At 35.6% G+C, this 16,287-nt stretch overlaps 3 protein-coding genes across 3 annotated transcripts; 1 reads left to right on the forward strand and 2 right to left on the reverse strand.

Moving 5' to 3' along the window:
- Positions 1–1,324: 1,324 nt before the first annotated feature.
- On the forward strand, positions 1,325–4,706 carry LOC125860395 (40S ribosomal protein S12-like). The gene is made up of 5 exons (XM_049540344.1): positions 1,325–1,345; positions 1,696–1,740; positions 3,507–3,804; positions 4,210–4,275; positions 4,456–4,706. Exons 2-5 carry the CDS (start codon positions 1,733–1,735, stop codon positions 4,513–4,515), a joined length of 432 nt encoding a protein of 143 aa, XP_049396301.1. The 5' UTR covers positions 1,325–1,345; positions 1,696–1,732; the 3' UTR covers positions 4,516–4,706.
- A 539-nt stretch (positions 4,707–5,245) lies between these two features.
- On the reverse strand, positions 5,246–7,415 carry LOC125860394 (mediator of RNA polymerase II transcription subunit 22a-like). The gene is made up of 3 exons (XM_049540342.1): positions 7,165–7,415; positions 6,476–6,541; positions 5,246–5,874 (listed from the first exon to the last, which is right to left on the reverse strand). Exons 1-3 carry the CDS (start codon positions 7,312–7,314, stop codon positions 5,617–5,619), a joined length of 474 nt encoding a protein of 157 aa, XP_049396299.1. The 5' UTR covers positions 7,315–7,415; the 3' UTR covers positions 5,246–5,616.
- A 553-nt stretch (positions 7,416–7,968) lies between these two features.
- LOC125860389 (zinc finger transcription factor YY1) lies at positions 7,969–16,033 on the reverse strand. The gene is made up of 6 exons (XM_049540334.1): positions 15,729–16,033; positions 14,438–14,496; positions 14,068–14,267; positions 11,800–11,889; positions 9,452–9,595; positions 7,969–8,672 (listed from the first exon to the last, which is right to left on the reverse strand). Exons 1-6 carry the CDS (start codon positions 15,812–15,814, stop codon positions 8,118–8,120), a joined length of 1,134 nt encoding a protein of 377 aa, XP_049396291.1. The 5' UTR covers positions 15,815–16,033; the 3' UTR covers positions 7,969–8,117.
- Positions 16,034–16,287: the final 254 nt, after the last annotated feature.

Below are 16,287 nucleotides of genomic sequence, written 5' to 3' on the forward strand. Positions count from 1 at the left end.
TCTTTAATAGTTCATCCCAAAAAAGAATGTTATCTTACTATAATTAAAAACAATCTAACTTTAAAATTAGACCTCAAATTTAAAAAAAATCATTTTTTTTTTTAATATCATGTCAAGTCAAATAATGTCACATAAAATGAGACAGATGAAATATTAATTTGGATGGGGTTTTAACCAAACTATGAACATTTCTAGCTTTAATGTTGTTTAAATGAGTTGGCGAAAAAGGATTGAATTTGACTGTAAGTTACGACGATAGCAAAGATTTGCCTTTTCCACTAAACTTGACAGATGGTTATTATAAATTTAATATAAATTGTGTAGAGATAGTTGTTCTCTACATAAATAAAGGAAATTTAAGGAGGAGTTAGATTATAAGGACATTTACACGAAGATTAATTGGTGATAAGACTATGAAAATCATAATAAAAGCATCTCATTTCAGTCATGTGTGTCCCTTTTCAACATGAGGCATCAACGAGAAATGAGTTGACCGATTTAAAAAATGAAGAACGGAATTTGAAGACACTAAAGAAGTAGTAATCATTAAAGTGATACAAAAGGCAGGTTCAGAATGTTGTGAGATAATTTGATCCATATCCAATGCAATCCTTAGAGCATTGAGAGGACCTTTCTCTATACGAGGGGATCGGGAGGACACACCTCTAGTATATCAATTAATATGAATCCACGATAAACACTTCATAACCCAATAGAAAATAAATAACTATTGAAAACATCTCAGTAGGAAGCTCATCTCAAGATGAATGCCCTTTGGTTAATTGCCAATGTGAGTTCCCTCTTTCTTTCTTTCTTTCTTCTGTAGCTCTTTTTTTATTGTAGAGTCCAGAGATTATATTGATATTTGAAAATTGAACCTAACAACATACTAGATGGCATATAACAAATACTTTAATGATGTTTGGAAATAATATTATTAAAGTACTTATAAAATTAAAAAAAAAAAAAATCAGAAAGGTAACCTATTATACATTTCAACTTTAATTCCAAAAACATTCATATCTAAACATAATTTTTATTTTATTTTAAACTCCAAATACTTGAAAAGGGTATTTTTCAATTTCAACCAAAAACTAGGGGATCAAAGAGTTAATTATCCTAACGAAAAAAAAAACAGTAAAAGTGTATCGCAAAAAGGCAATTCAATAATTAGAAATGCATCAATTTATTCAGAGAAAGAAAGAAAAAAATAAAAATCATGATAAAGGGTAGTATAGTAATTAAGCTGTCACTGCTTTAGGGCTCATATAAATCTTCATCTTGCCTTATTCACTCTGTAACCATCCCCCATTACTAAAGTTCTTGACATCTACATTTTTTTGAGGTGACCCCTTTTTACTATTACCTAATCTTGGCAAAAAGGAGCAATCTTTATACTTCAAGATTCATGTTTGATATAATTCTTTGTTACTCATTGCATAATATTTTATTGGGTATTTTCATACTTTGATTGATGCACATTTATCATGTTTTCGATTTGAACTTAATATATTCAGTATTAAGATTTTATGAAATATATGTATTAAAGATGTAGTCTTTGTTAAAATTAGTTGTATTTGGTACCCAAATGTTGGATCTGTATATGCACGGTATATTTGGGATGAGGGTTTATGGAGTCTATTGTTGATTCTATTTACCTAACTAAGTTCCGTGTTTTACTTTTGAGAAGAACAGGTAGTAGAGTTTTTGGTATACCAATATTGCTGGAAAAATGTCAGGGTAAGTGGAATTTAGTTAACTTTATTGTCAAATTCAGTATGTTTACTTGATTGAAAGTGTTGCAGTCAATGTCGTTTTCATTTGTAATGATCTGGAGACCAGTATTTTGATCAGCTTTACCAGTAGTTTTTGCAACTTAGTGTGCAATTATGTTTGTATGTGTAGTAGTCGGTGTTATTCGAGTGCTATTTGAACTATTCTTTTACAATTATGTTCCTATGTTTGCGAGGAGTCTTTAGCTTGGTTAGAATGTATGCCAATGTAGGGAATAAGTGTGCTGTTTAGTGAATCTCTTGTTTCAGGGAGTTTGTTACAAATTATTGAGTATTAGAAGAATTGATATATTGGGATATTTGATTGATTGTAGTACACAAGACTTTGTACAATTGTTTCTGTGAGAAATATAGGAAAAAAATATTATTGAATTGTTGTTATTGTTTACATTATTACATTGAGACCCTACTTATAGACCCTAGAATACAATCCTTTACCAAGTAGGATACTATTTAGTATTCCTATTTCTATTTCTATTCTTATTCCTATTCTAATAGGATTGTATAAACCTATTCCTATTCTTATAGGATTGTATAAACATATTCCTATTCTAATAGGATTGTATAAACTTATTCATATTCTAACAGTTTCATGTTTTGAAATGTCAGGAAACAAGAAAAAGAGTGTTGACCTTATTACTTTGTAGATGTTCCTATAAGAGCTTCAGAAGAACCCATTTAGCAGAACCACGTAGGACTTTGCTGCTTTGCTAGTTAATTGCTTGAAGCAGAAGTGCAGAACTAAATACCACTTGCCTGATAGCGATTATGAAAAACCAAAAACATGCTATCACTACCCCAAATACAGAAGTGAAAGATATAGAAAGTCTTTTATCCATAGGTCGACCCTGAAATGAATGATTAGTGATGTGGATAGACAAGAGTGTTATTCTTCACAATATTTGTCCTAGAGAAAATGGACTGATTTTGGGGTTTCATTTTTATGGCAAAGTAGCGAGTTTGGTGAAATGTTTTATTTGTTGAAGTATGTAAGATGAAAAGTGAGGTCCTTTTTCAGTGAACAAATGGATAATTTCGAGTGTAGGAACCTATCACGTATTGATTGTGACTTGAGATGGTCATCAATTCTCTGGGAAATTCTTTTGTTTGTTTATCCTTTACCTTTCTTGATCTCCTTCATCTTTCCCATCCTTCCGTATCATCTCTTTATCGATCTCCTTCTTGGTTTTACATGAATATCATGAGATTGTCCTCCATCTTTTTATGAAGTAGATGTAACATTTAAACAGGAAATAGAATGGCTCACTACGACGGCTTTAATTTATATGGAGCAGCAATCTGTTCCTTGTTTCCAGAAAATTATACAATGAGCCGTAGATAACAGTTCTCACCTGGTATCAGACATTTTACGTGTCAGATAAACATTTTAGTTTAGTTCAAAAATTTGAGAATCAGGATATGTCTTGGAACTTCAAATCAATGGGGAGTATTTCTATTCTCTGGAAAACCAGTCATTGGACTTGGTATCCTAAGTTAAGCTGTCTCCCAAGTTTCATTGAATGTGGACCTTAATGGTTGGGGATATCCCTTTCAGTTTGCCTTTGCTGAAAACTGGACTTTGTTTTTCAATTTTCCATTATTCATGCCACATTTGATACTGATTCTGTGCTTGATTAATTATGTTCTTTTAGTTTTTTACTACCTTAAACTTTTGCCTGAGGGTTCTCTGCTTAATATCTCCTTCGACTGTAGAGAGGATGTTGCTGTTGCTGTTGCTGTTGCCGAGGCTCCTGCACCAGCACTTGGAGAGCCCATGGACATCATGACTGCTTTGCAGCTGGTGCTGAGGAAGTCTAGAGCTTATGGAGGCCTCTCTCGGGGACTACATGAAGGTGCAAAGGTGATTGAGAAGCATGCTGCACAACTTTGTGTGTTAGCAGAGGACTGTGACCAGCCAGATTATGTCAAATTGGTCAAAGCACTCTGTGCTGATCACAATGTCAGTTTGATTACGGTCCCGAATGCAAAAACTCTTGGCGAATGGGCTGGTGTAAGTTTATTTGTGGTTGCTACTTGCTACTTTTTAGCTCCAAGGCTCTCCCAGTTTTACTGTCTGCCACTCTTACCTTCTAATTTTGAAAATGAACTGGAGTGTGTGTTGTTATGAAGGTGCGCCCTACCAAGAAAACCTACTGATTGTCTAGTGGTACGACCACAACACGTGATATTGTGTGGGTTAGGCACATGCCTTGCTGAGACAAAAGCTTGTTATTCACCGAGTTTTGAACTGTGCTATTAGTCCGGGGTTTTGCCGGTTATTAAAATAATAGACCCATTTGTCCTTTTAAGGGAGGTGGTGATAACTATTTACTTCCTGACTTCTCTTGATGTCCATTTTCATCATTTGAGTACAATTTTTTTTTTTCAATTCTTATTTTTGGGGATCTGTTTGCAGTTGTGTAAGATCGATTCTGAAGGGAAAGCAAGGAAGGTGACTGGCTGCGGCTGTGTTGTTGTGAAGGTATTATCCATGAACTGCTGCATATCATAATCTCTTTCTCGCATGCATATATATAATTTGGTTATATCTTCCTGCAATTATAGGAAATATTTCTTGAAAATGTTGAAATATGAATAGAACCTGATAAGTTGTGAAAAGAGAAGATTTTCCATCATAGTTGATCTTGTGATCGTTTTGCAGGATTATGGAGAAGAGACTGAGGGTCTGCATATTGTCCAAGAGTACGTGAAGTCCCATTAAATTCGCGGTGCATATGAAGACCTCTTCCCTCCCTACCAAAATGATAATCCGGAAGACATTAGTTCTGCAGTTGATTTTCAGTTTTTAAGATTAGGTTGAAACTCTCAAGCCTAGCGTCCTTCAAGTTTTGTTTTCTCATCTGAAAAGAATATTGATTTACTAGTCAGAAATCGGAAACTCTCTCTGGTTTACTTGTTACGTTCTTTTACTTTGATGACTAAAAGATAATCTTCAAAAAAATTTAGATATGTATGTATAAAATAATTTATACTCAAAAGTGCAATTAAATTGGATATTGCAGGTATTATTTTAGGTTGCTATGAAAAGTCTGAAAATTTTCTACCCCTACCCTAATATACATCTATTTGAAAATGTTACATCTGTTTTACTCCAAAACTTTGCTTGCCAAGAAATCAATAGATCTTAAATCAAACAAGAGTATTGTTGTACTTCTTCACCTAAAAGACTATCTCATGTGATTTCATGCTCGACTTTAGTTGGCCAAATAATCCTTCAAATCAGAGACACCCTCAAAAGCCTTTGGACAAACAATTCTTCTCAGCTTGCTTAGCATCAATCTTCTCAAAATTTACCTTACTAACATAAACTTTTGTTGAGGTAGAAATAACAAAAAGTCTGATAAGCACGTCTTAAACGAATTCCTATTAAGCTCAAAAGGTCGAGTAACAAGTAAGCAACCTGGCAAAAAGTTGTTGCAAGAACACAATATTTTCCAACTTGAATCTTCCAATAAGGATAATCAACACCGTGCCTGGTGTGATACTATCACACGACATATATGATAAGCTATAGAGTAAAATCTTTAAAATAGCAGTCAAATTTGAAGTATGGTACCTCCACTATAATTGGTGTTCCATATTTTTCTTAGCTAGAATGCAGTTGATTTGTTATAACAAATACTGTCTTAATGAGGTTTGTTTCACTTGTAGAAGGCCTTGTAGTAGTAATAGTCAGTTGGGACTAATTTGGATTTCTCATCATTAGATTGTTTGTCCAGTAACCTCATAGTATGTATTACCTTCAAGGTTGACAAATATAATTAGCAAGAGGAGGGAAAGAAAAAACCGATGGTATCCATGTTTAGGGCATTGTTTCTTGGCTGTAAGAAGGCAGACTACTGGTTCTTTCTGCAGAAGAATAATAGTGCGACTCAAGCTCCTTAAGGCTAGCAGCTGCCTCCTCTCCAATTCTAGATAACATGCATTCTGTTTTCTCAGCCTGTTCGGTAAATTCTTCTGTTCTCTGCTCCACGTGATCGTTTAGAGATGCAAATCCTGAAAACATGGCTGTTTGCTTCAACTCCGACACCAACTTAAGCAGTGAATCAGCTGCGTGGACCTGTTGTTCATTGCATCCAATATATTATATGAGATGATAGGACAATAGTTGTATCTGAAAATTTAAGAGGCAAGCACAATGAATAGATTAAGATCTCTGCACTTTAGTGAAAGTCTTTGCATTAGTTCAAAAAGGAAATGACATCAAGTCTTGCTTATAGCAGGAAACACAACAAGCTATGTTAAGGATAGTAGATGACTAGCACTCACAAGAAGGCACTGAAGCTATGAGAAGAGGCAAAGAGAGGATCACGCTTATAGCCTAAAGGAAAAACTTACGTTCTATGTCAGTTTGATAAATCAAGTATCTACGATATAAAAAGAAGTGGATAATGAGTAAAAATCACCATAAATTATAGAACGACTTTAAAATGGTTATGACCTTTGTTTCCACTGTTCAGTCATATTTCAATTAGAAAAAAAGAAAGAGTAAAAGACAGTTTTTGCACTACGAGTTCAGGTCAGAGAGAAACTTTTCATACATGAATACTGTCAATTTGCAAATACGAAATGTATTCCATTCATATGCACATTCAATCTAATTTGAGATGAACATCTCATTGAACACCAGAGCTATGTATAAGTAGAAAAAAAAAACTCACCATCCTAGATGCACGCATCTCCATCATAAATGCTTCTTGCGAATTTCGCACTGGTGGATCATTGACCTATTATAAACAGTTGTCAACAAGTGGAGACAAATACATTACCCATCTGCAAGAACATAAGTAAATATATCTCCTAGTTTCATTGTAACAGTTTGAATCTAGCATAATGGACTGTACAGCTAAAATGGAACAAATGAGCAGCAAAAGAGGTGTTCAAGACAAAAAAAATTTACACTTTTTTCCCTTTTCAACTAATCATGTCATCTCAAAGTTCAATCCACCAATTGTCGGCGTTCCCTGTAGAAGTTAGTTCATATATGATAATATAGAAAATTTCAAAAGCTCTTTGAAACATTTGAATTTCGTTCCTGAATTATCTCCACACATTAGAGATGTCAACAGTGATTCCTACAATCAATAATTGGACAAAGATACATTGGTATGTGTTTAGTCTCAAAAATCCTGCAAGATTTTGAATTGCCCTATAGCCAGACCCAAACCACCACAACTTCAAGGCAGATTTATCACTTTAATCACAACAATTGCACAGAAAAATTTAAAATTTTGAGCACTCCTAGTTCTACAGCCAAGCTTTTCGCCCCCCCAAAAAAAATCATAACTATAAATTTAATGGGCGATCAGTATTTAGTACTGGGAAGAAGGTGAAGGAAATGGGGGCATACCCGTGCAGCGTTAACAATGAAGCCATAATTGTCAACAATATTCCCAATATCAGCATCCACCCTCTGCAGTAAGCTCTTCTGCTTTTGAGCTGCGGCGGCGGCCGCGGCGGCAGTTGGTCCGCCTCCTCCAACATTTGCTCCTTTATTCATTGTAGGTTGAAACCTAACTTCCTTTTCTTATTTTTATCAAAAAACTGCAATAGTCAAATTAACAGGAGATCAAGTGAATAGAAAGAACACAGATTTGATGATTTGATGCCATTATGTATAATTATTTTTATTTTATTTTTGTTTATTATTTTATTTGAACACTTATTTATTTTTTCTTTCATATAGATTAGTGTGTGATATTTTCAAATTGTTGATATATGATATTATAAACTAGGGAAAACATATAGTTTATCCAACATTATTTTTATCAAAATGATATAGTACAATACTATATAACATAATATATGATATATCAGGAAACGATATGTATGAATGAATCATCCAAATAGTTATTGAAGGTAAATAAAATCACTTGTGACATTAGGTGCAACTTCAAAACTAATTCGTGACCATCTTCAAATGTAAAATTGAAATTCCATTTAATTGTCCTTTATAGATATTGTTAGAATTAGAATTATATATAACAAATTATGGATCTCAAGTCCTCGATATTGTCAAATTTACACATAATAATAAGAGATCTCAGTTTGTTTTTATGAAATAAAAATGAATAAGAAGCTCACAGTGTTATGCAAAGCTCCATGTTCCATGGTACTATGCTGAGAGACAACTAGAGAGGGTGGGGAACTGGGGTTTAGGAAACAGCTAAAACCTCATGCTTTTCATAAAACACAAAAAGGCATTAATAAGCAAAGTCCAATCCCATTTTCTAGACAGTGACAACCATTTATCCCAAAACATACTACTACTTAACTACCTATGAGTATGTATGAAATATAAGCCTAGTCATCTTCTTCAGTCTCTTCATCGTCGTCATCGTTTTCACCATACCTCCATCCATCCCCAACATCATCTCGCTCCTCTTCTGTTTCTTCACTATCTTCTTCATTGAAGTTCTCTTCTTTAATTGGCCAAGGTTTCTTCGATATACTTAGATTGACTTGAGCAGCACTAGATGAGCTTTTGCGTGCAACTTTTAAAGGTGGCTGCTTTAAGCTTGGTTTTGGTCTGCTCTGTTTCTGAATTCTTCCGTTTCCACGTCTTGCAGCATATGCATCCTGATCACTGCCTTCGTCCATCTCATTGTCAGCAGTGGATTGAACATTTCTCGCATTCTCCTCTGGGAAATGACCAGGGTGCATGTTCCTTAAATGAAGATTCAGCTTGTATTCATGGATGTAAGATTTGTCACAACCTTCGTATGGACAGCTGTAAGGGCGGTCGGATGATGATGAGCCATAAGCTGCTGAAGAAGATTTCGGAGTCTTCACTGGCTTCTCCACAGGCGGGGTATACTTTGGTGCATGTGTATGTGCATGTGCATCTGGTGTGTTGTTCTACATAATGAAAAGATTTAAATTGTAATCAAATCCAGCTTCAAGTGCTACGTTACAAGATGAAAAGCAAGATGAATCCACATGTGACATATCTACAGGAAACTGTTAGCTTAAACATCTAGTAAATCATTAGAGGAAACTGTCAACACAAACATCAAAAAGTGATCAATTTAGTGATGCATGAAGTGATGAAGTGATACAAGACATTAATCCCTGCATAACTACTGTCTTTTCTGCAAAGTTCTGGTTATGAAGTCAACTTCTATTCTATGCAGTATACTTAAAGTGACATAAAGCCAACCATTAACAGGACGATAAAAATTCTATCCACACATTTATATTGAGGACAAGATTACACATTGAATAGCATCTTTTTCCTTTAAACATCTTTGACGAGGAAATGAAGGGGGAACATGGTGCAGTGAAGGGTAATGGGTAATATGCAACATAAAAAAATACTAATAAGGAGATCTAACAGAGCTCCTCCAGCATATTGGAATTTATGGGCAAAGAATATCTTAAAGATAAATATATTCAAAGAAAGTATATACATGTGCATGTGAAATCAAAGTTCAGTCTGGTTTACAAAGAGGAATTGGCCCAAATAATGTTAAGAATCCAAAGTTGGGAAGACACAGCAAGTGATTATTGATGAAATATTTAGGACATAAAATATTTAGGACATATAGCACCTTGTTTGTGATCAAGCTAGAAAAAGTTCATAAAGTCTGTATTAGTATATCATGGTCAAGATAAGGAAGATAGAGCAAATTACAAACCTTCTGGTGAGTAGATGAAATATGATTTTTAAGTTTGTACTCATGTGCATATCGCTTTCCACATTCTGGATACGGGCAGATATGATAGTTCTCCTGGGAGTGTGTTTTCATGTGTGATCTTAAGTTAAAATCCAGTGAGAATGCCTGCATTGATTTCAAAAGGAATCTGTGAAATTGAAGCACAATAAGAAGCAGAAGCCGTCATAAAAACATAATACATACAAGCATGTCTGTGTTCCATGACATTTATCCCGAACAGAACAAGAAACAAGATAGAATTCCTATGGATACAGTAACAGAAAGTATTTGGGAACATTTTTTGATGGCCAAGAAATCCCGAGGACCACCTGGCGCGCAGTTTAAAACTTAGTGGATAATAGGCCCATACTCTACCCCTCTCCATTTAAATAACAAGCTTTTATCAAATTATCTACGACTGGGTTCAAACTCAGGATGTGGGCCCAATTCACACTACAAGTGTCGCTCTCTTATCACTAAACCAAAGCCCTGGGCCAGAAATAATTTGGAAACATAAATACGGGTTATACAAACACTTCTATTTTTTTTTGTTTCTTGTCCCTTCCTTTTTTTTTCTTTGTTTTATTCTTTTGGAGTAGTGGGACAAAGAGGCCCATCATAGGGTGCCTGGTGAGAAGCAAACCTTGCACCTTTTGCATAAAAGAAAGTTTCCATTTTGTTTTTGTATTTTGGGGTTTCTTCTCTTTATTTTATTATTTCCCTTCTCTTTTATTCTTTTGGCACAGACTACTCACTCCCCAATCAGTCATGGAGTTGCCAGGAAAGTGCACAATCGCACAAACTGTATTTCTTCTTCACGCAATTACTATGTTTCAATGTATGTGAACCTATTTGACTGAGCACAAAATTAAAGAAATAAATGGAAACTTTGGAACTCGTGGTCTTAAACAAGCAATAACATTTGTATGGTTATTTAACATAACTCTGCCAAGAGAGACTGCTTTACGTTTGATCCTATGTTCCCATAGAAAGGAAGCTATAAGTAATGCAACTATGAATCTCATGGATTCTTCCACATCAGAAACCCTCTCCAATCGACACCAATCACCACACACCCCTCCTGTTGTGGGCCACTAGTTCATCCTTCAATTCCCCACTCCAATGTCTTTCCCCAGACCTGCTGTCGGTGACGGTGGTGGCATGGAGATTATCCCTGATTGAATGAATTCTACTACGTCCATGTGTGCAGCTGCTAGGGAATAAAGGGTGGTGTCACATGGTGGTTTTAAAGATGAGGAAATGGCATAAAACTGCAAGAGGTGAAGGTTGGGAGCCGTGTATGGTGTGGCTGCAGTGAAAACGGATTGTGTGACTGAGAGTGAATGCATAGTATGTGCACTGCAAGTGTTCGTGTAAATGTTTTTGTGTCTGGAGATTCCACAGTTCATGGAAGGAAACTGGTTATTTTGTTCTTTTTAGGTGGGGTTTGGTGGTTGTGGGTGTGGTTTCAGAAGACAGGAAGGAATTTTTGGTAGCTGTTTACATGATGATGAGTCGCTAAGGATGAAGGTGAGGGAGGTGATTTCAGAGGTTGAAGGTGATTCTTGGAGTGGTGATTTGAAGGTGCACTGGTGGAGCAATGGTGGAAGGAGGAGAAGGGTGGAGGCTGCAGAAGGAGAAGGTGGTGGAAGCAATGGTGGAAGGGTGGTGGCAGCAATGGAGAGAAAAATGTGAATTTTTAATGAAAAAAAATATAACAATTATTTTGGAATTGATTTACATGCCCAAGGAAGTGAATAATACTTTTTAGCCATGTTGGCATTTTGCAATCAATAGGTATGTATCTTGAGTAGTGTTGGCGTCCATAGGTACTGGTCTTGGTTCAGATGTCGAATTGAAAGTATTGGATAAGTTTAGGGAGCTGCTTGTGTATTTGGCCAATTAAATTATTTCCAAATTTAGAAAGAGACCATTCTTTTTGGAACAAACTAAAAAAGGAAACAGGGACACAAAAACTAGAACGAAGGGAGTATTGTTTTCCATTTCAGACAAACATTGAGCACTTTGCAGTACTTAGGAACCATTCTTGACATTCCAATTTCCAATACGCATCTAAAATCCACATAGCCAATGTTGACGTGCTTACAGAAAATATATCCTCAAATCATCGAGAAGTTAATAGTTTCTTCCAAAATTCCCACTACAATTATAACTAAATATTGGTATTGAAAAATGTCACAGATATCACCAATATATGAAAGTTGAAGAGAATGTAGACATCTCATTATATACAAGAGTAAAGGACAGAGCTGCAATAGAAACAAAATGTATGCCGGGAGAAGTATTTGGATAGCAAATGGATTTATTACCTTACCACAGCCTTCATGTGGACATACATAGTCTCTTTCTCCCGTGTGAATAAGAAAGTGTCGTTTTAACTTGGAACTATCCAAAAATTTCTGCAAAAGAAGACAAGGATGCAATTAAAGACCTGTTATAGAATCACAAGGTTTAAAAAAATAATAATAAAGGAAGCATATGCTTGAACTTGTTAATCATAGGAATAAATGATTTGTTTTTTTCTTCACCCTAAACAGTTCGGCAAACTAAAAATCCAATCATGCATGATTAGCACATACGTAAATCTATTGTCTCGCTTGCTTTTATCCCCACCAATAAGACTTTTTTTTATGGTAATCTAAGATATTCATCAACACACTATGCATTGACTCCTATTTTGCGCAAGATTCCTTTGACGCTCAATCTCTTCAGTCCAAGAGAAAATCAAACAGTGCTCTGAAAAATATTTTTCTAAAGTCTTAGTTTAGCATGATACCTTTTTAAAAGAAAAAAATGTACCTACTCTAAACCAACTGGTTAGCCCCTGAACCTTTTCTTCCAATTCCCTAAAGCAGCGTCTACTGACCAAAAATTGACACTGTTATACATTTACCCTTGATGGCACTGAATGGAATCTCCCCTCCAATTCTTTTTTTCCTTCGCTTCATTTACTCCACATTCAAACAAACTTTTGGGATCTCTCATTCTCACTGGGAATAATCATTTCAACAGTTATTAGTTTTATTTATTTCTTGGCCTTTCGGCTAAGATAAATTAGTATAGTCTAATTACATTTACTTGTTTTTGTTAACTGAGGTGTCTTCGCTAGCTTACTCACACCTTTGACGTATCTACATCCTCACCAAGGTTTACAACTATTATTAGTTCTATTCTTTCCATTCCACACTTTCTTTGAGATGCTTTCATCTTTTGGCCGAACAACATTTTCGTTTTCTTTTCTAGGAGGAGTGACCTTTCGCCTAGCAAAATCATGCATGGAATATTTTTCACTAGACCAAACATCATGGTAGAGTTACAGATGGATAGTTTAGGGGCAACCATGATAGAATGGCTGCTCCTCTGAAGTCTGAACCAGTGAGACCAAGATAAAAGGTGGACAACCAGTATGGAGGGAGTAAGTTTAAATGAGAGACTGCTTCTCAACAAGAGAAGCCAGAACTTAGTTATTAGCATAAATCGCGTTGAGGACACTTTATGCGAAAAGAAGTTTAATATGAAAAATGTAAAAGTGGACTTTCCCCTGAAAAGTAAGCTTTAAAGTCTCACGTTCCAATGCTATGAATAACGAGCAATGTGTCAATGAGACGTCCCATCTGGAACATTCCAGAATTGTGTTGCTGAGCTCCAAAGATCCTTAACATCTTGGCTTCTAATCTCCCTGGAAGCAGGGTAACTTCACTCTAGGTAATTCTCCCTTAATGTGATAACCTTTTGTAAGGTGGTGTCCGAGCAAGCTCTAATATGATAACTTTATAACCAAGAAGTTGTAAACTATCCCACTTAACCAAATAAAGAAAAGGAACAAACTACAGTTATGGGAATTATTATGCTAAAGACCATCTGCATGAGCTATAAAATTTCTCAGTCTGTCACGTAGACAATGAAATTTCTTAAAACTCCATTCCTTTCACTGACAGATAACTCAACATCTCAAGAAAGATCTTTGACTTTTTTCAATTCCCTACTTGATAATGAGTAATGCTTGAGATTGAAGTGTAGTAGTAGTTGTACAAACCTAACTCTGATTTTTCTTTTTTTCCCCATTACAACAACATACACAGTATGATCCCAGATGGTGGGGGGTGTACGCAAACCTTACCTCTTCCTTGTGTAAGATAGAGAGGCACTTTTTTCCCTCAATCTGAGGCTCAAAATGGTTGAAGACAGTTCAGCAGTAAATGAAACAATACATTCCTGAAATACAACTTCAGTGAACGTTTGTTTGATAAGTAATACAACCTGAATCAACTCCTCAGCCAATCAATATTTATTACGAAAATATCTTATGAGCTCAAGGAACACCTATGGTATCTTGAGAAGCAGATTTCTAGAAGGAAGCACTACATAAAGGAAGGTAATATAGTTGCGAAAAAGAATGAATTCCATATGCCCATCACTTCCTCCCCCAATAAAACCCTGCCAGAGTCCGGAGGACCAATGTCATGAAAGCAAAATAAGTAAAATAGATGGTAGAATCAATACAATGAAATAATCAAGCTCATCCGACGCTCTAAAGCATTTAGTGCAGTCTCAATGCAAAGACAACAAAAACTCACCTTTCCACAACCCTCATAGTGACATACATACTGCCTCTCCCCATGGATGTGAGAATGCTTCCTCAAGGCCCCAGCATCAATAAATGTCTTTCCACAACCTTCATAGCTACAAAGAAAAAGAACTTCAGTAGTTGGCTCTGGTTCTGACACAGGTACTCCTGCCTCTTTTGGCTTCTCCTTCAGAGCTTTTAATGTGGCCTCTGATAAACAAAATAGAAAGGGAAGAGTATAAGGTCAAATTTGACGTACAACCCAAAAGCCACAGCATATGCATTTGAAAATCCAGAAAAGATACGGAAAAATAAAGAATATAAGATTAATCAACACAAGACTATCCGAAAGATGTATAGAAGCAGAATTCAGAACTTACCATTCACCCACTTTAAGACGTAGCACTTCCCACCAGTTGCTACAACATCTTGTGGGACCCTGGGATAAAAATGATGTTAGAAAAAGAATTAAAACATGGTAGGAATTATAATGAAAATACATGGCTAAACATACTTTCATCAGCCAGTGACTAATGACTGATCCTCTGAGATGATTAAAGGAACGGTTATAGAAATCAAACACGTGTCTAACCTACTAAAAGTTCATGCAAGTTATAGAACGTTAGAAATACAAGGAACATGATACAATGCAATTTTCTAGTTTGTAATTTGTAATCATTCCTCCAGTCCTCCCTAACATGATTGTGAACTGACAAGTTTGCTTGGAGCTAAAGAAGCAATTTGTCCAGTGATCTCTATTGCAGCTTTTAATGGCTGAATTCTAGGTCCTAACCCTCTCCTGATGAAAAATTCGAGGTTGCAATACAACTGATTCATACTGAATCACATCATCTTTCTCTTGACGAGAAAGACTTCCCTTTTAGCATCTTTACAATTTTCCCATGTGAGCTTCATAACGAATTAGCCCATCCAATGTCCGGATAATGGAGGAGTGTTGTGGTAGGTTAATGTTCACATAAAAATAGTTTAACTATGATGAATACTGAGACCTAATAGAGTTGAGTATATAACAGATTAATGCAGCCGATCGAACTAATTTGAGATTGAGGCTAAGTTGCTTGATACTATCCTTATATCATCATAAAACTATTACTATTTCCTCCATAAATGCACCATCACAGTCAAATTTACACCCAATAATACAGGCGATGAATCTATCAGATCCTAAACAAGATAAAACTATCCCCACAAATCCGCCAAAAAAGCACATGAATCAGACCAACATATGACAAAGCAATCCATTTAATCAAATTCCATTCATTCCAACAATTTTCTTAATAAAAATTAGTGCAAATCATGCCCCATCACGTTACAAACAAATGCCAATCCATTAATTTCAATGAAGTCTCTAACTATAATTGGAAGAAAGAAAACAAGAAGCAAATTCAATTCATAGTTATAATTGCTTGTGCACAGCTCCTCCGATATAGCACTACAAAGTAGCTTCGAGTAGTGCATTGCAATCAGACTACTGAATCGCCTGTATCTATCCTGCTCTATTCCAGTCCTTAAACCAACAAAATTCCTTCTCGCCTCATCTATCCCATGTTTTTCCATACTCAAACAGGCGGGTGAATTTTAACAGATAAAAGCATAATTTAACAAGTGATTAATACGGAATTGAGATTAATTTTGAGTTGTTTCGCTTACCATTCCTTAAACCATTTGGAAGCAGGAGCTTTGGACTTGTATATGGGTCGTCTTTCATACTGATGATGAGACATGTGAGTTTCCATCTCCTCGTCAACCCTTGAACTACAATTTATGAGATGAATTTTCACGATTAGGGTTAGGGTTTGAGTTCAATGTTTGCGGGGGGATTTATTGTTGATTTTGGGTTCCGACAAGTTAAAGGAGAGAAGTGAATCCGCCATTGTAGCGGCTCTCCCAGAATCCGATTCAGGTCGGGTAGAGTTTAATCAACCCGAATAACAAATGGCATACAATTTTTTATTTTTTTCGAAAAGAGTCAATAATAATAGCTTATGTGAAATTTATAGCAGTGTAGCTCAACCGTGATATATTGAGCCTGAGTATGGCTACTCACTGTCCGAATAAAAATTGATCTAAATAAATTTATCTATGAAATTAAAATAAAGAATAAAGGTCTGAAGAATACCTCAACTTTGGTCGGAGTTGCTATATTGCAATATTAAACTTTCATGAGGACCTATTACCTCCCTAGACTATTTAATACTGTATTTTAAAC

The sequence above is a fragment of the Solanum stenotomum genome, chromosome 3 (assembly GCF_019186545.1).
Source record: "Solanum stenotomum isolate F172 chromosome 3, ASM1918654v1, whole genome shotgun sequence".
NCBI classification, from domain to species: Eukaryota; Viridiplantae; Streptophyta; class Magnoliopsida; order Solanales; family Solanaceae; genus Solanum; species Solanum stenotomum.

Bases quoted from the DNA above. Each gene is read 5' to 3' on its own strand.
- LOC125860394 (XM_049540342.1), bottom strand. From the start codon at position 7,314: ATGAATAAAGGAGCAAATGTTGGAGGAGGCGGACCAACTGCCGCCGCG. The intron at 6,542-7,164 runs GTATGCCCCCAT...TGTTTATAATAG, and splicing joins TCATTGTTAACGCTGCACGG to GTCAATGATCCACCAGTGCG. The intron at 5,875-6,475 runs GTGAGTTTTTTT...AATGAACAACAG, and splicing joins AGATGCGTGCATCTAGGATG to GTCCACGCAGCTGATTCACT.
- LOC125860389 (XM_049540334.1), bottom strand. From the start codon at position 15,814: ATGGAAACTCACATGTCTCATCATCAGTATGAAAGACGACCCATATAC. The intron at 14,497-15,728 runs GTAAGCGAAACA...TTTTTATCCCAG, and splicing joins TCCAAATGGTTTAAGGAATG to GGTCCCACAAGATGTTGTAG. The intron at 9,596-11,799 runs GTAATAAATCCA...AAATCAATGCAG, and splicing joins CACATGAAGGCTGTGGTAAG to GCATTCTCACTGGATTTTAA.
- LOC125860395 (XM_049540344.1), top strand. The intron at 3,805-4,209 runs GTAAGTTTATTT...ATCTGTTTGCAG, and splicing joins CTCTTGGCGAATGGGCTGGT to TTGTGTAAGATCGATTCTGA. The intron at 4,276-4,455 runs GTATTATCCATG...ATCGTTTTGCAG, and splicing joins GCGGCTGTGTTGTTGTGAAG to GATTATGGAGAAGAGACTGA.